At 41.0% G+C, this 20,434-nt stretch overlaps 1 protein-coding gene across 2 annotated transcripts in view; it reads right to left on the bottom strand.

Moving 5' to 3' along the window:
* The window catches only part of phlpp2 (PH domain and leucine rich repeat protein phosphatase 2), a 93,222-nt gene that overhangs the window by 72,159 nt on the left and 629 nt on the right, over positions 1–20,434 (bottom strand). For both annotated transcript variants that reach the window (XM_061964054.1, XM_061964053.1), the window contains exons 2-3: positions 19,948–20,228; positions 10,808–10,941 (exon numbers count right to left, since the gene is read on the bottom strand). In XM_061964054.1, the coding sequence (XP_061820038.1) occupies positions 10,808–10,941; positions 19,948–20,222 (409 nt within the window). In that variant the 5' untranslated portion in view covers positions 20,223–20,228. The remainder of the gene's footprint in view (positions 1–10,807; positions 10,942–19,947; positions 20,229–20,434) is intronic.

The following is a 20,434-nucleotide window of genomic DNA, read 5'->3' on the forward strand; positions in this document are numbered from 1 at the left end:
TATTTGCTCGGCCTGATCGGGAACATTGGAGCTTTGAATTGTATATTGGAACTGCCTCAATGCATTTTTATATGTATGTTCATTGTTTGATTAAAACAAAAAAGTAAAATCATGCTACAGCTACCCGCTGCTAGCTAATAGGGAGTAGCTGTCACTACTCGATCGGTACCGGAAGACACAATTGTTTCACGGCAGTTATTTTCGTGCACGTCACTGTTACCATGGTGTCTTTTTTGTAATCTTTATTTGAATAACAATTCCAAAATGTTGCTTAAGAATACAGTATTTATTTTGAAACTGTACAGAAACCTGAACGATGTGCTAAGCAGCCTTAAATGGGAAATAAATAAATCTATTTTTACTAATTTATTTACATCAAATACATCAATTCACAATAACTTTTAAGTATATCAAACAAACCCTTAACGATGCAAGTCAGAGGTGCCTCCTTGTGTCATTTATTGCAATGACAAAAGAGTGAAAGTGGTTGAAAATGTGGCGATAATTTTTTTTAAATCTACCTCTTGTTCATGTTTATATTCTTATTCCCTTTTACACCTAAGTAAGCTATTTTTTATACAAAACATTAACTAAACATTCAAATATCACAGAACATGACGTCGCAAGGCTCCGCCGGTAAACAAATGCAAGTCCAGGAAGTGACGTGGTCTTCGCGCATGCGACTTGCTATGAGCGAGTAGTTATAGTAGCTATTAGCTTATAGAGAGTAGCTCGTGGTCTAAAGAGTAGTGTAAGCAAGGCGATGTGTCACGACAAAGTAGTTCCTCTGTGTTAGCTTTTTTAGAGGGGTTTATAGGTGGTATATTTGAATCGCATTAGCTACATTGTTAGCTGCCTCTTACTAGCATCCATTTTCTATTGCTTGTCCTTTTCTCAGTTGCGGGGGTGCTGTAGCCTATCCCAGCTGCACTCGGGCGGAAGGCGGGGTACACCCTGGACAAGTCGCCACCTCATCACAGGGCCAACACAGATAGACAGACAACATTCACACTCACATTTACACACTAGGGCCAATTTAGTGTTGCCAATCAACCTATCCCCAGGTGCATGTCTTTGGAGGTGGGAGGAAGCCGGAGTACCTGGAGGGAACCCACGCAGTCACGGGGAGAACATGCAAACTCCACACAGAAAGACCCTGAGCCTGGGGATCGAGCCCAAGACCTTCTTATAGTGAGGGACACAGCCTTTTTTATAGAACGCACAGAAAAGTGTGTTCTTGTCTCACAAAGATTGTGGGTGATGGGCAAAATTCCCCCAAAAAATGCAGTTCCCCTTCAGAAATACGGGGGTTGTTTTGTAAAGAACACTGAACTGTGTGAGAAATTTCAAGTTGTTTTGTCAAACCTCGCTACATTGTGTGGCATTTTTCGGGAATACAATCATCATCTAAGATCACCATCTATTGATTATAAAACATGTGTGAACTTCAAGGCGAGCACAAAATAAGATTACAAACTTTTGAAGGACACTGTGAGACATTTAACAGTGCAATACTTTTTCATAACATGGTCACTACTGCCTAGTTTCTCTTGTTATATTCTTATTTTACTGTTATATTTGTATTCTCATTGTTGCTTTTTATTTTTATTCTATTGTAATATTTTTCTATTTTGTTTCCATTTATACCCCCATTATTTACTTTTTACTTTTTAAATTCGATCTCAATTTTGTACACTGCTGCTGGAATTTTAATTTTCCTGAGAGAACTCTCCTGAAGGAATCAATAAAGTACTATCTATCTATCTATTTAAGCCAACTCAGCATTTCTTTACGTCAGTCTGGTCAGCTGGTTCCTGCCTCGTCTCCTGTAACTACACGGATCTCCGTCCGCGTGATATTTATACTTTTCAAATCTTTTTTTAATCACATAATGGCTTTTTTTTCAAAGCAACTGACAAGCACTGAAACGTCAGAACTCAGAATAGCAAACTCGGAAGCTCCTCTTGGTTGGACTGTGGACTCTAATTAAAAGACAATATTGTAGACCTGCATGCAAGAGTGTACTATTTCATGACAATCATTCTGTGTTCTTGACATTGACTTTTACAGCTTCCAGACTTGTAAAAAGGTACAACGTTACCTTGCAGGGGCACATTAGTGTGTATGGTAAGCTCAGTGGTTCTCAAACTTTTTTCACCAAATACCACTTCAGAAAACACTTGGCTCTCCAAGTACCACCATAATGACCAACATTAAAATACAGAAGCATAGTAGGCTTAAATGTTCATTAAAAACAAGGCAGAGGCATTATATAACAAGTATATGTTTGGCCACTGTAACATTACACACAGTTTGAACAGTAACACTGTGTTTGAATATTTAATAAAGTGATTATTTTGCATACCACTAGATGGAGCCCGTGTACCACTACCATTTGAGAATCACTGGTACAGATTGAGTGTAAAAGAGAGACAGACTGCTCCATCACAAACATCATATGTCAGGAAATGATCAACTCATCGTAAAGCTCTACCATGTCAAGTCAAGTCATAAAGAACATCTCGTGTTCATTTATTATTATGACCTGGAAAACAGACTGGTGTCAAATCCTGCTGTAACTGACTTCTATCCAAATTTACAATATTTTCCAGTCTTTGTGACACAGATGATCAAATGAACGACATCATCGAGTAACATCACTTTGATGGAGAATTAATCATTTATAGCAAAGTGGCTAAAAGGTTGTATGAGCCTGCAACATTTCCAGAAGTGTTTAGTAAGAATACACAATTAAAGGTGCCGTTAAAAGAGCTTTTAGTGAGCCCTGCTGGGAACATATCGTTTTGTGTGTCTGTAGCTTTAATGCTAAAGAGCTGTGTTTGTCCACAGCTGTCTCAGTAGATTGTGGGTGGCTCCAAGAAGTGCTATTGTGCACCTAATCCACTTTTTACATATACTGTTTAACTTTGCACTGGTCCCATGTAATAGATGACATATACTGCACTGAAACAGTGGTTGAAAACTAATGAGACATGCACGCACAATTAGATTATTCTCTTGTTTTTTTTGTTTGTCGTCTGTTTTATTATTTTGTCCATGGTCTGTGCTTATGGTTTGCTTGCAATGTGTAATGTCTTGTGATTTATGTGTTCGTTTGTATCATGACCTGTTGAATGTTTACTGTATTAACCTGCCTTAGGACAACGGATGAAAATGAACTATTGTGCTAACTCCGGCATATTTACATTGTTGCTCTATGTTGATGAATATGCATAATCCTAATTCAAATAAGTAAATACATAAAATGAATATACAACAACGTACAGTGCAACCTCAAATTACAGTACGAACCCCGCAATGTACAAACTTAGATTTACGAACCACATACCAAATAAAAATGTGTTTTGGTGTACGAACTTTGTCTCATCCACCCATTGTGTGCCTGCAGCGCAGCCATCCAATGTCAAAAGTCATTCAGTCCTACTGTGTTCAGTACACCTTTATGTGCTTTGCATATGTTTTTTAAGCCTTTTTAAACATTTTGCTAGCTCCATATGAGTCTAAAGACAACAATGGACAGGCGATGTGTGGTTTGAAACATTCAGGGAGTATACACAGCGTTGTCGACACTGCCTCCTCGCCCGCCCCCTCTCCCTTCCGCTGCACGCCAAGAAGATTAACCAACAAGATAAAGTGGATTTTATTTTTCATTCCTGGTCATTGTAGTGACATGGGTGTTCAAGTTAAGGAGCTTTGTGATTTTATATTGTGAGTGCATCACAGAGCTAGTGCCAGTGTGTGCGTGTCAGCAGGGTAGCTGTAAATGAGGACAGTTGAGCTAGTTGTTGTTTTGGCTTTGTCATTAAATAGAAAGTTGATCCATCACCTCCTTGTTATGTGTATTTTATATACAGTACTGTTTAATCTTTATATTGTGCTCAAAGTGTACAAACGTTTACTAAAATATAGACTTGACCATGCTCTGATCCATTACTCATGGTTACAGAGAAATTTGCCTATGTACAAATTTCCTATTTTCGCGAACCCTTTTTCAAGGACCAATTAAGTTTCTAAATCAAGGTTCCATTGTAGCATGGAGTGGGAAAGGAGAACACAAACGTTAGCAACATTAACATAGTTACAGTGCGAGCATTACACTCACTTTTTAACAGCAACATCATGCTAGGTTAGCCAATTTGCTGAAGAAAAAAATATATTATTTGTAGATGACTGACAGTTGGTGGAGCTGCAGGCTTTATTTATAGCGGTGTAGCGAAGCCTTTCTGTTTTGTTTTTTGAACTATCCTCATTGAAGTGGTGGGTGTGTATGAGTGGGTCAAAAGGTATTAGGGAGGTTTTTTGATGTCATGAGAACTCCATATGCCATATTTTGAGCACCTCTTCTATCAAAAGTGGAGCATACAAGTGAGAGATGATGGATTTTTCTCCAGGGACATACACTATATTGCCAAAAGTATTTGGCCACCCATCCAAATGATGAGAATCAGGTGTCCTAATCACTTGGCCTGGTTGATCAAATCAAGCACTTAGGCATGGAGACTGTTTCTACAAACATTTGTGAAAGAATGGGCCGTGCTCAGTGATTTCCAGCGTGGAACTGTCACAGGTTGCCACCTGTGCAACAAATCCAGTCATGAAATGTCCTCGCTCCTACAAAGTCAACTTTATTATAAGAAAAGTGAAGAGTTTGGAAACAACAGCAAGTCAGCCACCAAGTGGTCGGCCACGTAAACTGACAGAGAGGAATCGGCGGATGCTGAAAGGCATAGTGCAAAGATCAGAGCTACAAACTTCATGTGACCTTCCAATTAGCCCACGTACAGTACGCAGAGAGCTTCATGGAATGGATTTCCATGGCTGAGCAGCAACATCAAAGCCATATTTCACCAAGTCCAATGCAAAACGTCGGATGCAGTGGTGTAAAGCACGTTGCCAGTGGACTCTAGAGCAGTGGAGACACCTTCTCTGGACTGATGAATCACGCTTTTCCATCTGGCAATCTGATGGACCAGTCTGGGTTTGGAGGTTGCTAGGAGAACGCTACATTTCGGACTGCATTGTGCCCAGTGTGAAATTTGGTGGAGGAGGAATTATGGTGTGGGGTTGGTTTTTCAGGAGTTGGGCTTGGCCTCTTAGTTCCAGTGAAAGGAACTTTGAATGCTCCAGGATACCAAAACATTTTGGACAATTCCATGGGATGGCACTTCAAGTTCAGGCAGGTGGCCAAATACTTTTGGCAATATAGTGTATATCATATACCAACATTATTAACATTAGAGCACAGCTTAAAACTCACCTCTTTACCGCAGATGACTTGATTTATGTGTTTAGTTTAGATTCCTTTGTGTGTCTCAGTCTCTGTTTCTGTTTTTTTGTTTTTTTTTTGTTTTCTCCACTCGGGCTGCGCCCGGGCTGATGTAACGGTTGGGGGGCGCGTAATAAATGAAAATAACATAACATAACATAACATTAAAAGCTCTATTAATGTGGATAGATAGATTTAAAAAAGAAGAGGGCTCAGGGTGTCAGAAATTGGGTCCACAATACAATATCTTCCATTTTACCACACTGAAGCTTTCATTGTGAGCCAAATCATTCTCTTTTTTTTTTAATTGCTCTCTAACTACTCCTGTACGACGCCTTCATACACACCGGCGGTGGGTCTCTAGTAACTATGCAGCCCAGGTGGATCTGCGCCAGAGATTACAGCAGGCCACGTCACCGAGCTCCCAGCAGATGCACAGGCTGACCCACACGAGCACTGGCCCTGGAGCCCGCACCGTTTGTTTGCACTCGCAACATTTTGATGAAGTCAGCATTTGGTAATGATTATTCCTTCATCCATGTTTTGTTTTGATCTCAGCAGGGTTGTGCGGGGGAGGCTCACAAAGCGCTTACAATGAGTTTCTTCATCAAATAGGAGGATGAGGTAAGGAGATGTGTGGTCGTATTTTAAGACATACATACCAATGTTCTGTATATATATTGGATTTAAGTTTTATTTATTAAAAGCCACAAGCATTATTTGCTACCTCTTAGTTAATTTTGGATGAACACTAAATTGTCCAGGTGTACCATGCCTCTCCAAAGCCTGCTGGGATAGGCTCCAGCTCACCCGTGACCCTAATGAGGACAAGTGGTCTTGAATATGAACATGAAGTATCAGTAGACCTAATCCTAGTTTTATGATACCTGACTTGTTTTTTGTTTTTTCTTTGTTTAACTTAGTAGGCTACTTCCTAGTTCATCTGCATGACATAAGTCAGTGATTCTTATATTTTTAGGTTTTCAGCACCGAAGGCTTGGAATAACTAATATTAAACTTCAAACCCTAGTTACGTTGAATGAGTTTAAAACTCCTGTGAAAGGACTGCAGTCTACCTTGTCTGTATGCACGTGTCATGTGAGCAAGTTTTAATGTTGTAAATGTGATGTTTTATGTATTTGTTTACTGTTTTTAATGTAACCTTGCTGCTGCCCTCTTGGCCAGGTCTCCCTTGGAAAAGAGATCTTTGATCTCAATGGGATTTTACCTGGTTAAATAAAGGCTAATAATAATAATTCTCAAACTGAGGTACGCATACTATTTGTGGTAAACAGGCTCCATCTATGCCCAAAAATGACTTAATCAAATATTAAAACAGTGTTACTGTTCAAACTGTGTGTAATTGTACAATGGTAAAACATTTTAAATATACTTGTTAAATAAAACCTTAGTCTTGTTTTTAATGAATAATTAGGCCTACTCATTATGGCGGCAGGGCAAAGGTCCTGGTTTTGATCCTGAGCTCGGGATCTTCCTGTGTGGAGTTATCATGTTCTCCCCGTGACTGCGTGGGTTCCCTCCAGATACTCCGGCTTCCTCCCACCTCCAAAGACATGCACCTGGGGATAGGTTGATTGGCAACACTAAATTGGCCCTAGTGTGTGAAGGTGAGTGTGAATGTTGTCTGTCTATCTGTGTTGGTGTCTGTCTATCTGTGTTGGCCCCTTCCATGAGGTGGTGACTTATCCAGGGTGTACCCCGCCTTCCGCCCGAACGCAGCTGAGATAGGCTCCCGTGACCCCAAAAGGGACAAGCGGTAAAAAATGGATGGATGGATTATGGTGGCACTTAGAAAGCCAAGTTTATTCTGAGGTGGTACTTGTTGAAAAAAGTTTGAGAACCTGTGACGTAAGTTGTTTGTAATATTGAGTGTTTACCAGTTTTTACGGTAACTCACTTATGTTGACACTGTGGTACCTTCGACTAGTTTGTACCCCTTTACTAATTTTTTTTCGTCAAACGGTTGCTTTAGTTTTCGCATACCGTCTTGGTAATTGTACAGCCAAACATTGCACTTGATAAACTTTATTTTTATTTTTTGTGTCATGTCGTGACACGGTAGCTGTAGTTTTGACCCCAAGATGGGTATAGACAGGACACAGCGTGTAGGTAAAATGGATTTATTATACAAAAAAAAACAACTAGTGCAGCTGGTAGTGCACACAAAAGTCTACACGTGGTAGCCAAAGACACAGAGTAAACATGGCAAGCTTCTTCTTAGTTTAGTGTTTCCGTTCTGTTCTCAGTGCTTCTTTCCTCCGTTGTTTACCTTCCTTGTTGCTAAGGCCACTAAGTACACACACAAGACTCTTTTTTTTTATTAGTGTCCCCACCAGCTACAGACTAATCACACCCCTTATATACCTAGTCTTGCTTTAGGTGACAGTTTGTGTTTGAAGTTTGTTGTTTTCTTTGAGCTTGTTCACCACTTGCAACAGGTACATTGTCCAGTCTATGCTACTGTAGTTGTTCATGTTAGCTTAGTACTACTTCCTACGTCCATGCGGTTTTGATGCTATGCTAAACAAATCTGAGTTTTTCTAGTGCACCTCTGAGCGATACGCCGTTTTGTATTTTGCCTTGTCATTGTAATCAAAAGAACTCCTGCCTCCACGCTGCTTGTGCTCCTGCCTGTAATTCCACATCTTGGGAAACACGACCACTGCAGACATGCGGCCCAAACTTGACACAAGCAACGACAAGTCATTTCAATGATCCATGAAACCGTGCACAAAATCAATGATCCAGCATCGAGAGGTAGGCGACACGGGACGATAAACCCTCTTGATTAGCAATCAAGGACAGGTGAGTCCACTGATTGTCAATCAAGAAGAAGTGAGGGAAACTGCACTTATTGGCACGGATAAGGTCACTGCAAGGCAACACACTAAACAGGAAGTCAAAACTAGAACTAAGGAACTAAAAAGGAACTAAAACACCAAACATAATGAAAACACAAAACCAAGTTTGACCTAGTCTGACAGGTCCTGACAATTTGCCCGCATATTATTCTGCAGAATCCAGTTCCCAAACAAAGAATCTCACGTGTCAGTCACTCAGTATCTGTTTTTCTCTTGGGGTACGACAACAAAATAAGCCAACATGGGACCAAAGAAAGCTGTGGGGTTGCGCAGTCACGACAGTGTGATGTGTTGTGCCTTAAACTGTGGTCAATAAAGTCGTATAAGCATATTTACGAACCACAGGCCGAATTAAAATATGCTTTGGTGTACAAACCTTGTCTCAGTGTACAAACGTCTTATCTCCCCAATGTGGGCGCCTCGCACTACAGCAATTTGGTGTCCGGCAGCACATCCATTTTGACGGGCTGATCAATCTCCGATGCTCATTGAATCAGCAGAGCAGTGTTGTTAGCTCCTGTTCTACTTTGTGTGCTTTTTAGGTGTTTTTTTTTTTTTTTTTAAACAATTTTTTTGAGTTTTGCTAGCTCAATATGAGTCCAAAGAAAGCAATGGACAAGCTGTGTGGGGTTTGAAACATTCAGGAAGTATCCACAGCGTTGTAGTCACTGCCTTCCTCCTCTCTCCCTACCTTTTGCTGCACGCCAAGAAGATTAACCAACAAAGTAAAGTGGATATTTTTAGGGCCCAAGCAGCGGAGCAAGCCGGGAAGGGGCGATGCAGAGCCCCACAAAGGCCCTACTGAAATTGATGTGTTTTTCTTCTATATGTTTGAACACCTTTTTGAGGAACTTAACATGCACAAAAAGTCCCCATATTTTGCAGGCGCGACAGGTATAGTAAAAATGTTATATTTTTGGGGTCCAAAATATGAAATTTCAAAAGTTGGCCCTCTAGCGCCACCTTTAAGATTAGAAAAAATGATCCCCTCCTACCAGTTCCAAGTATTGACACAAAAACCGCAGGAGACGTCTGTCATGACGGGACGCACATAAAAGTCTCAAGAACCCATACCTGAAAACGAGCGGGAAGTCGGCCATCTTGATTTTCGTCTTCCATTTTTCGCAGAAAATATGGGCTCGGACTTTAACGAACTCCTCCTAGGGACTTTGACCAAATGAGACGCGGTTAATATTACAGATACTACACACAGTCGATGATTAATTGCGAACACATTTTTCCTATGTCATAAGATGTGGGCGTGGTATGGCGCCAAACTTTGCTCCGATCATTTGTGGCTAATTTTCGGCGAGAAAAACGGCTCTTAATTTAAGAACTCCTTCTAGGAACTTTGGCCAAATGAGTTGCCATTAAAATTACAGATACTACACATAAAGATGACGATAAGTTGCGAAAAATGTTGCCTATGCGATGAGATGTGGGCGTGGCATAATGCCAAACATTACTCTGATGATTCGCCACAAAACCGAAAACGTAAATAACTCGGCTCCACAAATTAGGATCTTGATCTTATTTGGTACAAATGATGATGATGATACCCTGAAGTGCCCGATGGTTCGTACCCGTTCCTACCTACTCGTAGTGGGCGGAGCCTAACGGCAAAAACTGCCCCACGCCATCACCAATCTAACTGTCATTTCTGCACTTTAGGTGATCAGATCAAGTTGTTGCTTAGGCTTTGTTTTTAGATAGAAAGTTGGTCCATCTGTATAGTGCTTTATATTGTACTTAAAGTGTTCAACTTTTACTAAAATATGGACTTTTGTCGAGGCTGGAACTCATTATTCATGTTCACATTGTTTCTTAAGGACACATTTGTTTCAATATATAAACTTGTTTACGAACCCTGTTGAAGAACCAATTAAGTTCGTAAATCAAGGTTTCGCTGTAGTTGTCCCTGCATGCTTGAATATAACGTGAGTGACATTGCTTTGATAAAGAAGGTGGAATCAAAACACTATTGAATTCAAGCAATACCTTGTAGCAAAGTTAGAAGGTGGTGTTCTTGTAGCTCTCCCCCAGTCTTTGCAAAAGAGTCTTTAGTAAAGGTAAAAGCGATGGATAATGTTAATTCATCCATTTAATTTGTCATTTATATATATTTCTCATTGGTTTCAAAATTTTGGGGGTTGATATTTTTTGGTCTCTGGAACGGATTATTAGATTTATATTATTTGTCATTGAAAAAATTGCTTCAGTTATAGCACAATTCAGCACCACTATCTATTCGTATCCACATTTACTGTATTTGCCGTGGGTTCTTGCTTTGTGCGTGTCACATCTCAACAAACACCCTGTTGCGTTTGTGCAGTTTTGTTATTTTCAGTGCAATGTGTACCCAGCATGTTTATCAGGTGGAATAAACACTTTTAAAAGTCACATGATACTTGTAGTACTCTTATTTACCAAATGCCTAATAAACACCAAAATAGTAAGCACACAAATGATGACTGATGAGTCATTCAGACATGGCCACAACATTAGGAACACCTGCAACATGAAAACTGCGCCTCAATCGCACTGATGCCGTGGAGGAAACGCGACTTCTATCAGTTCCCATTGAGCAGACAATGAAGACGAATGATGATGATGAGCCCTGTGGGTGTGTGGTACTCACCACTGTAGAAGCGGATCAAGCAGCTGAGGTCTGAATTGGCTGCCTCCTGCTGCACACGCACTGGGTCTGCATAGCCCATAGCAGTCAGATAGTCATAAACCATCTGGAGAGGACGCTCTGCGGGCTCCAGCCTCCTGCACGACACAAGCACGAGGGAGGATGCAAAATTGCAGTATTTGTACATGTGGAAATCTGCTGGGCCTCTGCTGCAATAACATCATTATTTTATAAGAAAACATCCGTCCTGCTCCGCAAAGGCCCACAGCATGCACTAATGTGTACCTAATGTTGCGGCCAAGCTGTTCTTCAGCTTTGACACACATATTATAAAAGTGAAAGTATGATTTATTTATTTATTGTTTTCAGAGCATGAGGTCCTTAGCTTTGCATCCTGTAGAGCAGTGACTCTCAAACTGTTGTAATCGTACCGGGCTCCATCTTGTGGTACGCCAAATAATAACTTATTTAAATATTTAAACACAGTGTTACTGTTCAAACTGTGTGTAATGTTACACTGGCCAAACATATTAAATATGCTTGTTAAATAAAATCTCTGCATTGTTTTTATATGAATATTTAGGCCTACTATGCTACTGTATTTATTGTTGGTCATCATGGTCAAGTGTTTTCTGATGGTGCAAAATGTCTGAGAACCACTGATGTAGAGCACACAGAAAGCTAAAACGATGGCACTTCTCGGTCGACTGGCTGACCTCAATTTATTAGTCAGGGTCGTTTAATAGGCCATTTGTACTAAGCTGCGCTCTCTGGGAGGAGAAGTCTGGGAGTCTCCCTGTTGGAAAGCTGCTGGGCATTACCAAGTGGGAGGAAACCGGAGACTGGCCGAGCAGGACAAACTTGTCACGTCTAAGCACTTGAAGCAATGACCAGGATGGGTGGACGTCTTTCAACTTAGTGTGTTTCAACATGGAGGGATCAAGACAGACAGAATAGTTTTTTGGGGGAAATAAGCTATAAAAAAAAGACCAAAACAGTCATCATGTCCTTATTTATCTCTCCATCTTCAGTGTTTCCTCATTATAACAGCTTCTATGGTGTCTGAAACTATAGTATATACAGCCCATTTAAGGCAAGACAAATGTATTTTATAGAGCCCAATTTGTATAAAAGGCAAACTAAGGTGCTTTACCTTAAAGAACAATAAAAACATTCAATAAATAAAGTAATCTGTGCCCCTAAAGCTGACCAACACGCCGAATTGTAGTCAGTTGGAGGCGTGTCTTAATGAAATTAAACAATGGATGTCCGCTAACTTTTTGCAACTCAACACTAAGAAAACGGAAATGCTGATAATCGGTCCTGCTCAACACCGACACCTATTTAATAACCTTAACATTTGACAACCAAACAATTACACAAGGCGACTCGGTAAAGAATCTGGGTATTATCTTCGACCCAACTCTCTCGTTTGAGTCACACATTAAGAGTGTTACTAAAACGGCCTTCTTTCATCTCCGTAATATCGCTAAAATTTGTTCCATTTTGTCCACTAGCGACGCTGAGATCATTATTCATGCATTCGTTACGTCTCGTCTTGATTACTGTAACGTATTATTTTGGGGTCTCCATATGTCTAGCATTAAAAGATTACAGTTGGTACAAAATGCGGCTGCTAGACTTTTGACAAGAACAAGAAAGTTTGATCATATTACGCCTATACTGGCTCACCTGCACTGGCTTCCTGTGCACTTAAGATGCGACTTTAAGGTTTTACTACTTACGTATAAAATACTACACGGTCTAGCTCCATCCTATCTTGCCGATTGTATTGTACCATATGTCCTGGCAAGAAACCTGCGTTCAAAGAACTCCGGCTTATTAGTGATTCCCAGAGCCCAAATAAAGTCTGCGTGCTTGAGAGCGTTTTCTATTCGGGCTCCAGTACTCTGGAATGCCCTACCGGAAACAGTTAGAGATGCTACCTCAGTAGAAGCATTTAAGTCCCATCTTAAAACTCATTTGTATACTCTAGACTTTAAATAGACCCCCTTTTTAGACCAGTTGATCTGCCGTTTCTTTTCTTTTCTCCTCTGCCTCCTCGCCGGGTTACTCCGGTTCCGGTGACCATGGATGAAATGCTGGCTGTCCAGAGTTGGGACCCGGGGTGGACCGCTCGCCTGTGCATCGGTTGGGGACATCTCTGCGCTGCTGACCCGTCTCCGCTCTGGATGGTCTCCTGCTGGTCTCCTGCTGGCCCCACTATGGACTGGACTCTCACTACTATGTTAGATCCACTAAGGACTGTTCTTTCACAATATTATGTCACTCGACATCCATTGCTTTCGGTCTCCCCTAGAGAGGGGGGGTTACCCACATATGCGGTCCTCTCCAAGGTTTCTCATAGTCATTCACATCGACGTCCCTTATGTGGGCTCTGTACCGAGGATGTCGTTGTGGCTTGTGCAGCCCTTTGAGACTTTTGTGATTTAGGGCTATATAAATAAACATTGATTGATTGATTGATTGATTGATTGATATATAGTAAAAAGTACAGATACAATCATTCAATGTATTTATTCTGACTCTGGGCACTAGCAGGAGACCTTTACCTAAAGTTATCTGAGCCGGAGATGGTGCATGTGGTTCTAACATACTTTGGCGCTTGACCATGAACAGAATTGTACACAAGCAGAGCTGGTTAAAGTCTGAGCGACAGACAGTCAGTGCAAAAACCTAAGCACTGGATAAATGTGGTCATTGCGCGCTACAACAGCGTCTTCTTCCTGGCTGGATGTGAATACTAACCTGCACATTAAACTTGGTTTCAATTGTTATTGTAACCACCCCAATGTTTTTTGTGATGTTAAGAGTTTGTTCTGTCAAATCCATTAATAGACACTACATCATGTACAGCGCTCGAATTTTACCGCGGCACCGAAGCATTTGCCGCGACCGCCCTCGTCATTTGCCGTAATGCCCAAAAAATGTACCAACATTTGTGGCAAGAACATGCCGTGACCACCCTTGACTTTTTACTTGTTAATGGACGAGGGATGTAACAGTAAACGGTAGGAGTGTAACGGTACGTGTATTTGTATTGAACCGTTTCGGTACGGGGGTTTCGGTTCGGTTCGGAGGTGTACCGAACGAGTTTCCACACGAACATATTATGTAGCCGCCTCCGCTTCCTTCTGCCTCTGTCTCTGGCAGTACTCTACACAGCACCCAGCATTGTCCCACTCACACAACCATCTGATTGGTTACAAACAGAGCGGTAACAGCCAATCAGCAGTGCGTATTTAGAGCGGTAACAGCCAATCAGCAGTGCGTATTCAGAGCGCATGTAGTCAGTGCTTAGCGTTTAGCAGGTAAGCATCAGGCAGCGGACTCTCCCCAAATTATAATAAACACCTCCCAGTCAACTACTAGTAACATCACTATGAGCCCGTTGACCTTCTAGAAACCTAAACGGCAGCTCAGCTAACTCGCAGTCCTGGCTTGAGGTTAAGGCTAATTCGCTTTTAGCGTAACGTTAGCTCATTTTGCGGTGTGTGTGTGTGTGTGTGCGTGTGTGTGTGTATACGTGTGTGTGCGTGTGTGTGTGTGTGTGTTACGGACAGCAAAGCCCTGTCTGTCTGTTATTTCACTTTACCTTTTTCTGTGTTGATTGAGCTGTGTTGAAGCAGGACATTATGTTAAATGAAGAGTTTCTGTCTCTGATAGTTGATATAATAATGTAACTGCATCATTAAGCCTACATGAACTCCACGGTGTTCAGGGATGAATAGTCTCTCCTATTGCTATTGTACCATTGTTTCAGCTATAGTTACATTAATCAATAGTAATGCAGCAGCTTAGTTTTGAATGGCGGGGTCCCTGCTATCACATGTTGATAAAAATATAACATTTACATAATAAAAATCAACTTCAGGCTTCCCAAATGCTGTAATAAATTAAGCATGATGAGTTGACTTGAAACTGTTTAATGTTGCAGTTTTTATATGTAGAAGAAAAGTTTTGTCATTTTATTTAATCTGAGCAACAACTTAAAGCAGTTTAATGTTGACTAACGTGGGCAGAATTATTATAGTGTTCCCAACGTTAAAAGGATAAAGCCATTGTTTACAAATCTGGTAAATAAATAACCACAACATTTTTATTTTGTTCTTTTCTTACTGTACCGAAAATAAACCGAACCGTGACCTCTAAACCGAGGTATGTACCGAACCGAAATGTATGTGTACCGTTACACCACTAGTAAACGGTATAATGATAATTTGCAATAATTCCCGACGGTTAGTAATACCGTCTAATTTTTTAATGACCGAAAAAACGTCATTTATTAATGCATTTTCGGCAACACGAAGTCAGGCGCATGCGCACTAGCGGTGTTTAGCTTGATAATCATGGCGGACAAGCTACATGGATTTTGCTGCGGAGATTTCCCCTTGGATTAAAGGGAGCCAAGCGCTTGGTTTAACATAATTTTCCCTCGCTTCCCGCCATGCGTTTAAGAGCACACTGCTGTGTTTAGATGGAGACAGGTGTGGACAATATTGGAGACACTTGTCCCCACACTAAAAGTATACAGCGAAGGAGAAAACTTGTTGATGTTTTGCAACAGGCGATGTGTCGTGAATGTTGTCACCATTTTTTTATAAAGTCTTTACTTTGTTTACTGGGATGTTCACTCCTTTATTTAACTGCTAACTGTATCAGTGTTCAAATAACATCAATACTGGTTCAAATGTTTTGTCATCTCATCGAATTGAACGCAGGCGGTGAAGATTGTTTATTCGATGTGTGAGGTATCACTCCGGGTTTTTTTGTTGTTGGCCAAACTGTTGTACTGAACCACTAGGAGGCGATGGAGAAGTAAACACCAGGTTTTGTTAACATTAATTGTGGTTTTTTTCATGTCACTTCAAAAATCATTTATGTGACATCATTTTGTTAATGTTTTATTGTGTATAGTTAATTCCTATATAACATATTCTTCTCAAACTCATAATGGATCTGTCCCGATCATGTAGATGATGTACGTAACTTTAAAAAAAATAAAAATAAAAACTCTCTCCATCAAAATGTAAAAATAGAGATAAAGGCATCATGTAATGACAAAAAGCTGACACGTTGATGTTATTAAAGAATAATAAAACCTAATATTTGTCTATAAATATATGGATAACGTTTATCTGTCGTCTTTTTATTAGACATTACAAATGACATGATGGTATTACGTTCACAGCCCAACACTGCTTTACCTAACAATCAGTAATCATGATTTCAATATCGATAACAATAATCTTGGCCATAATTGGAAGCGCTAGATCTCATACATTAACCTCGAAAGAAAATAATGTTTGCCTTGGTACCCTTCTAACTTGCCTTGGTGCCCTAAAATATGAGCCTTCTTTAAGGCAACACTTGCCTTGACCTTAAAAAGTTAAGATTCGAGGCCTGCATCTATGTATTTTCTATTAAATAGTAATACATCACGATCCAGATTCATTGAACGGTCATTAGTACCAATATACGCACAGTCACCTTCCTTCCGCTACAGTCGCACTCATGACAAAACAATGTGCATTTTGATTTTTGATAGTTAATTCAGAGAGGCATTATGGTCCTTTTATCCTCATCTCATTGGATGTTTACAGGTTTATCAATTGAATTGATTAGAATAGATTAGATAGCTTTCTGAAAGTCTTTTATAATTTTATTACATGCGGTGTACACTGCATCCAAACTTTAAGTGCAATATAATGTTTAACCTTCGAGAGGTGCTGGACTTATTCCAGCCTCAGAGACGTGTAAGAACAAAAGTACTAAAGTTGATGGGAGAATACGCAGAAGGCCAGGTTTAACAGGGACGCCCACATTTAAGCATTGCGCCACCTAAAGTGCGCATCTTGAATGAAGGCGCGCAGTGACAAACGTAAGTCAAGGCAGAGAATGCTGCAGAGCCAGAATCCGAACAGTAGTGCACATTTTTCCGCTATGGTGGTGAGGGTTAGTATCTTAGAAGCGGCTTCACACTGTGGTGGGATGACGCTTTTGCTGCAGCTTGCTCTCAAATTCCAGCCGGCGTTCTGGCAAAACATGCACCTTCCAGGAATTCACACACACCTCCTGCATGCATGAAGCAAGGAATATGGAAAATGGAAATGTAATTGTGTCTCCCTGAGCATGCATCACTTTAGAAGGAATCTTTCAAGTGAGTACAAGTTTAGTCATGTAAACACTGGGACACAGCTGCAGTAAAGCTTGGCTGGGCTCGGCAGATCTTTAGCCGATCACCGATCAGTTAAAAAAATGCAAATATCAAACTTCGATCCGATCCTATGTTCGGGATTAGGACATCTCTAATATTTTACCATCAGGGGTTATATTTGACCATATACTGCCATATTTGTCTACTAAATACTATACAGCCCAGGTGTCAAACTCAAGGCCAGATCTGGCCGGCAACATCATTTAACGTGGTCTACCACCTCATTTTAAGTCATCCGCCACAACATTTATTTTGGCCCACCACGTAATTAAATGTGGTCTGCCACATTATTCTAGATGGCCCACCACACCATTTAATGTGGCCCGCCACGTAATCTTATGTGGTCCGCCCAATTAATTTTAGGTGGCCCGCTATGTCATTTATGTAGTCAGCCACATTATTTAAAGTGGCCCGTCATGTAATTTATGTGGTCCGCCACTTTATTTATTGTGGCCCCCCATTTTATTTAAAATGTCCCTCTGTCATTTATGTCAGTGGTCCCCAACCACCGGGCCACGGCCCGGTACGTAGATCGATTGGTACCGGGCCGCACAAGAAAAAAGAAAAAAACATTTTTTAATTATTTTATTTTTTATTAAATCAACATAAAAAACACAAGATACACTTACAATTAGTGCACCAACCCAAAAAACCTCCCTCCCCCATTTATACTCATTCACACAAAAGGGTTGTTTCTTTCTGTTATTAATATTTCTGGTTCCTACATTATATATCAATATAGATCAATACAGTCTGCAGGGATACAGTCCGTTTTATGACAAAAAAAAATAAAAAAATAAAAATAAAAAAAAAATATATATATATATATACATATATATATATATATATATATAGGGAGGTGCTGGACATTGAGTCCGAGTGGACCATGTTCCGCACCTCTATTGTCGGGGCGGCTGATTGGAGCTGTGGCCGCAAGGTGGTTGGTGCCTGTCGTGGCGGTAATCCTAGAACCCGTTGGTGGACACCGGCGGTGAGGGATGCCGTCAAGCTGAAGAAGGAGTCCTATCGGGTTCTTTTGGCTCATGAGACTCCGGAGGCAGCGGACAGGTACCGACAGGCCAAGCGGTGTGCGGCTTCAGCGGTCGCGGAGGCAAAAACTCGGACATGGGAGGAGTTTGGCGAGGCCATATATATATATATATATATATATGTTTTTTTTTTCTTTTGTTTGTTTTTTTTTGTCCCCCCGTTGACCGGTCCGCAGTTACAAAAAGGTTGGGGACCACTGATTTATTTGGTCTGCCACTTTATTTTAAGTGGCCCGCCACATTATTTATCGTCCGCCAGATCCTTTAATTTGGCCCGCCATATATTTTATGTTGTCCGCCACATCATTTATGTTGTCTGCCACATCATTTAATATAGCCCACCTGATCATTTAATGTGGTCCGCCGAAGTGCACCGCCATATCATTTTTGTCGTCTGCCACAGCATTTTATGTGGCCCGCCACGTCATTTTAATTGGTTCGCCACATCATTTTTTGTGGCCTGCCCATAATTTACCGCATCTCCGCCACACCTTTTAATGGTGCCCGCCCCATCATTTATGAGGTCCGCCACATCATTTGAATTTTTGTGGCCTACCATGTCATTTATGTGGCCCGCTATGTCATTTATTTTGTATGCCAAATTCTTTAATTTGGCCCACCACATTGTATGTGGTCCGCCACAACATTTAGTTTGCCCGCCGCATTTTATGTGGTCCGCCACATAATTTTATGTGGTCCGCCACATTATCTAATTTGATTCCCCACGTCATATTATATGGTCCGCTACTTTAAAGTGCTCCGCCAGATGATTTTAAGTGGCCCATCACATTATTTATGTGGCCTACTAGTCATTTCATGTAGCCCCGCCACGCCATTTTATGTAGTCCCCCACATTATTTTAAGTGGTCGGCCACAATATTTAAAATGGCCCGCCACATAATTTACGTGGCCTGCGAAAGGCTGGAATTAATGAAGCACTTTCCTGTTCAATGTATTTGTTTTCAATTTTGACAGAAAATTGTACTGCAAGCAATTGCATATGTTTTACACTTTAATATTATCTGATCATGCAACAAAATGTTCTAAACTTTTTTTAGTAATCGAAAACTTAAATATCTGTTTGTCATCTTCCATCCATCCATTTTCTACCGCTTGTCGCTTTTGGGGTCGCGGGGGGTACTGGAGCCTATCACAGCTGCATTCGGGCGCTAGGCGGGGTACACTCTGGGTTCCCTCCGGGTACTCCGGCTTCCTCCCACCTCCAAAGACATGCACCTGGGGATAGGTTGATTGGCAACACTAAATGGTCCCTAGTGTGTGAATATGCGTGTGAATGTTGTCTGTCTATCTGTGTTGGCCCTGTGATGAGGTGGCGACTTGTCCATCTTGACTCGCAAAAAAAGTTATCCATCAATCTGTTAGTAAAAAATACAATCAAAAACCTTTGTAAATTGTGTAACGAGGCTGTTATACGTTTGTATTCATATATATTTACTGTTACAAGCGGCCTTCTGGGGACTGCCATAATTGCAATATGGCCCTCAATAAAAATGTGTTTGACAACCCCTGCTGTACAGTATATTGCAATATTGCTACAATATTATTTGTGCATAAAACATTACATTTTAAAAATGCTATATTTTAATTTTTCAAAACAAATCCTATATTTTGCCATATTTACAAGGTTTTGGGGTAAGATATATTGTTTGTCCTGCTAAATGGAGACTTAATAAATGTTGATGGATTGTTTTTTACTGGCAAGCAGAGAAGGAATTTAGAAGTGAACTGACTCAGCAAATCCTTAATCTTAATACGTAAATGAGCGTATTATTTGTTGGCAGTCTGCAAGAGACAGGATGTACATGCTCGACTGAAAGTGAAGAGGAAATATTTACCTGAGCAAGTCTCCATGCAGTTGAACATAGATTTCATGTCCATCCCTCTGGGCGCTCATCTCCTCCACGCTGGTGCTGGTGGAGCACAGCACCAGCTGCAGGTCTGGCTGAGGAGTGGAGGAGGCCTGGGGTCCTGATGCAGGTACCTGGGGGTCCACAGTGGCCCCATACAGACACACACAGCCCCGCTGGGTGTCACTCTTCAGCCAGTCACGCTCCCTGGATCCAAATCTGCTCTTTCTGGTCATGCAGCCCCGACTGCCATTACGCTTCATGTTGCGCTGTATGGACACAGATGCAGAAAAAACATTACACTGACTTGCATTCTTTTCCAGCAACTTCAATCGTGTCTCGCTTCCTAAAAATGTCAGGATTGATGAAGTACAGCTACGCACGCACATACACACACTTGCTGCTGTCGTGTTTGTCAAGGACTCACCTTGACCTATCTCACTCTCTCATCTATTCAGAATATTCATGTACAAGG

The sequence above is a fragment of the Nerophis lumbriciformis genome, linkage group LG06 (genome assembly GCF_033978685.3).
Source record: "Nerophis lumbriciformis linkage group LG06, RoL_Nlum_v2.1, whole genome shotgun sequence".
Classification (NCBI taxonomy): domain Eukaryota; kingdom Metazoa; phylum Chordata; class Actinopteri; order Syngnathiformes; family Syngnathidae; genus Nerophis; species Nerophis lumbriciformis.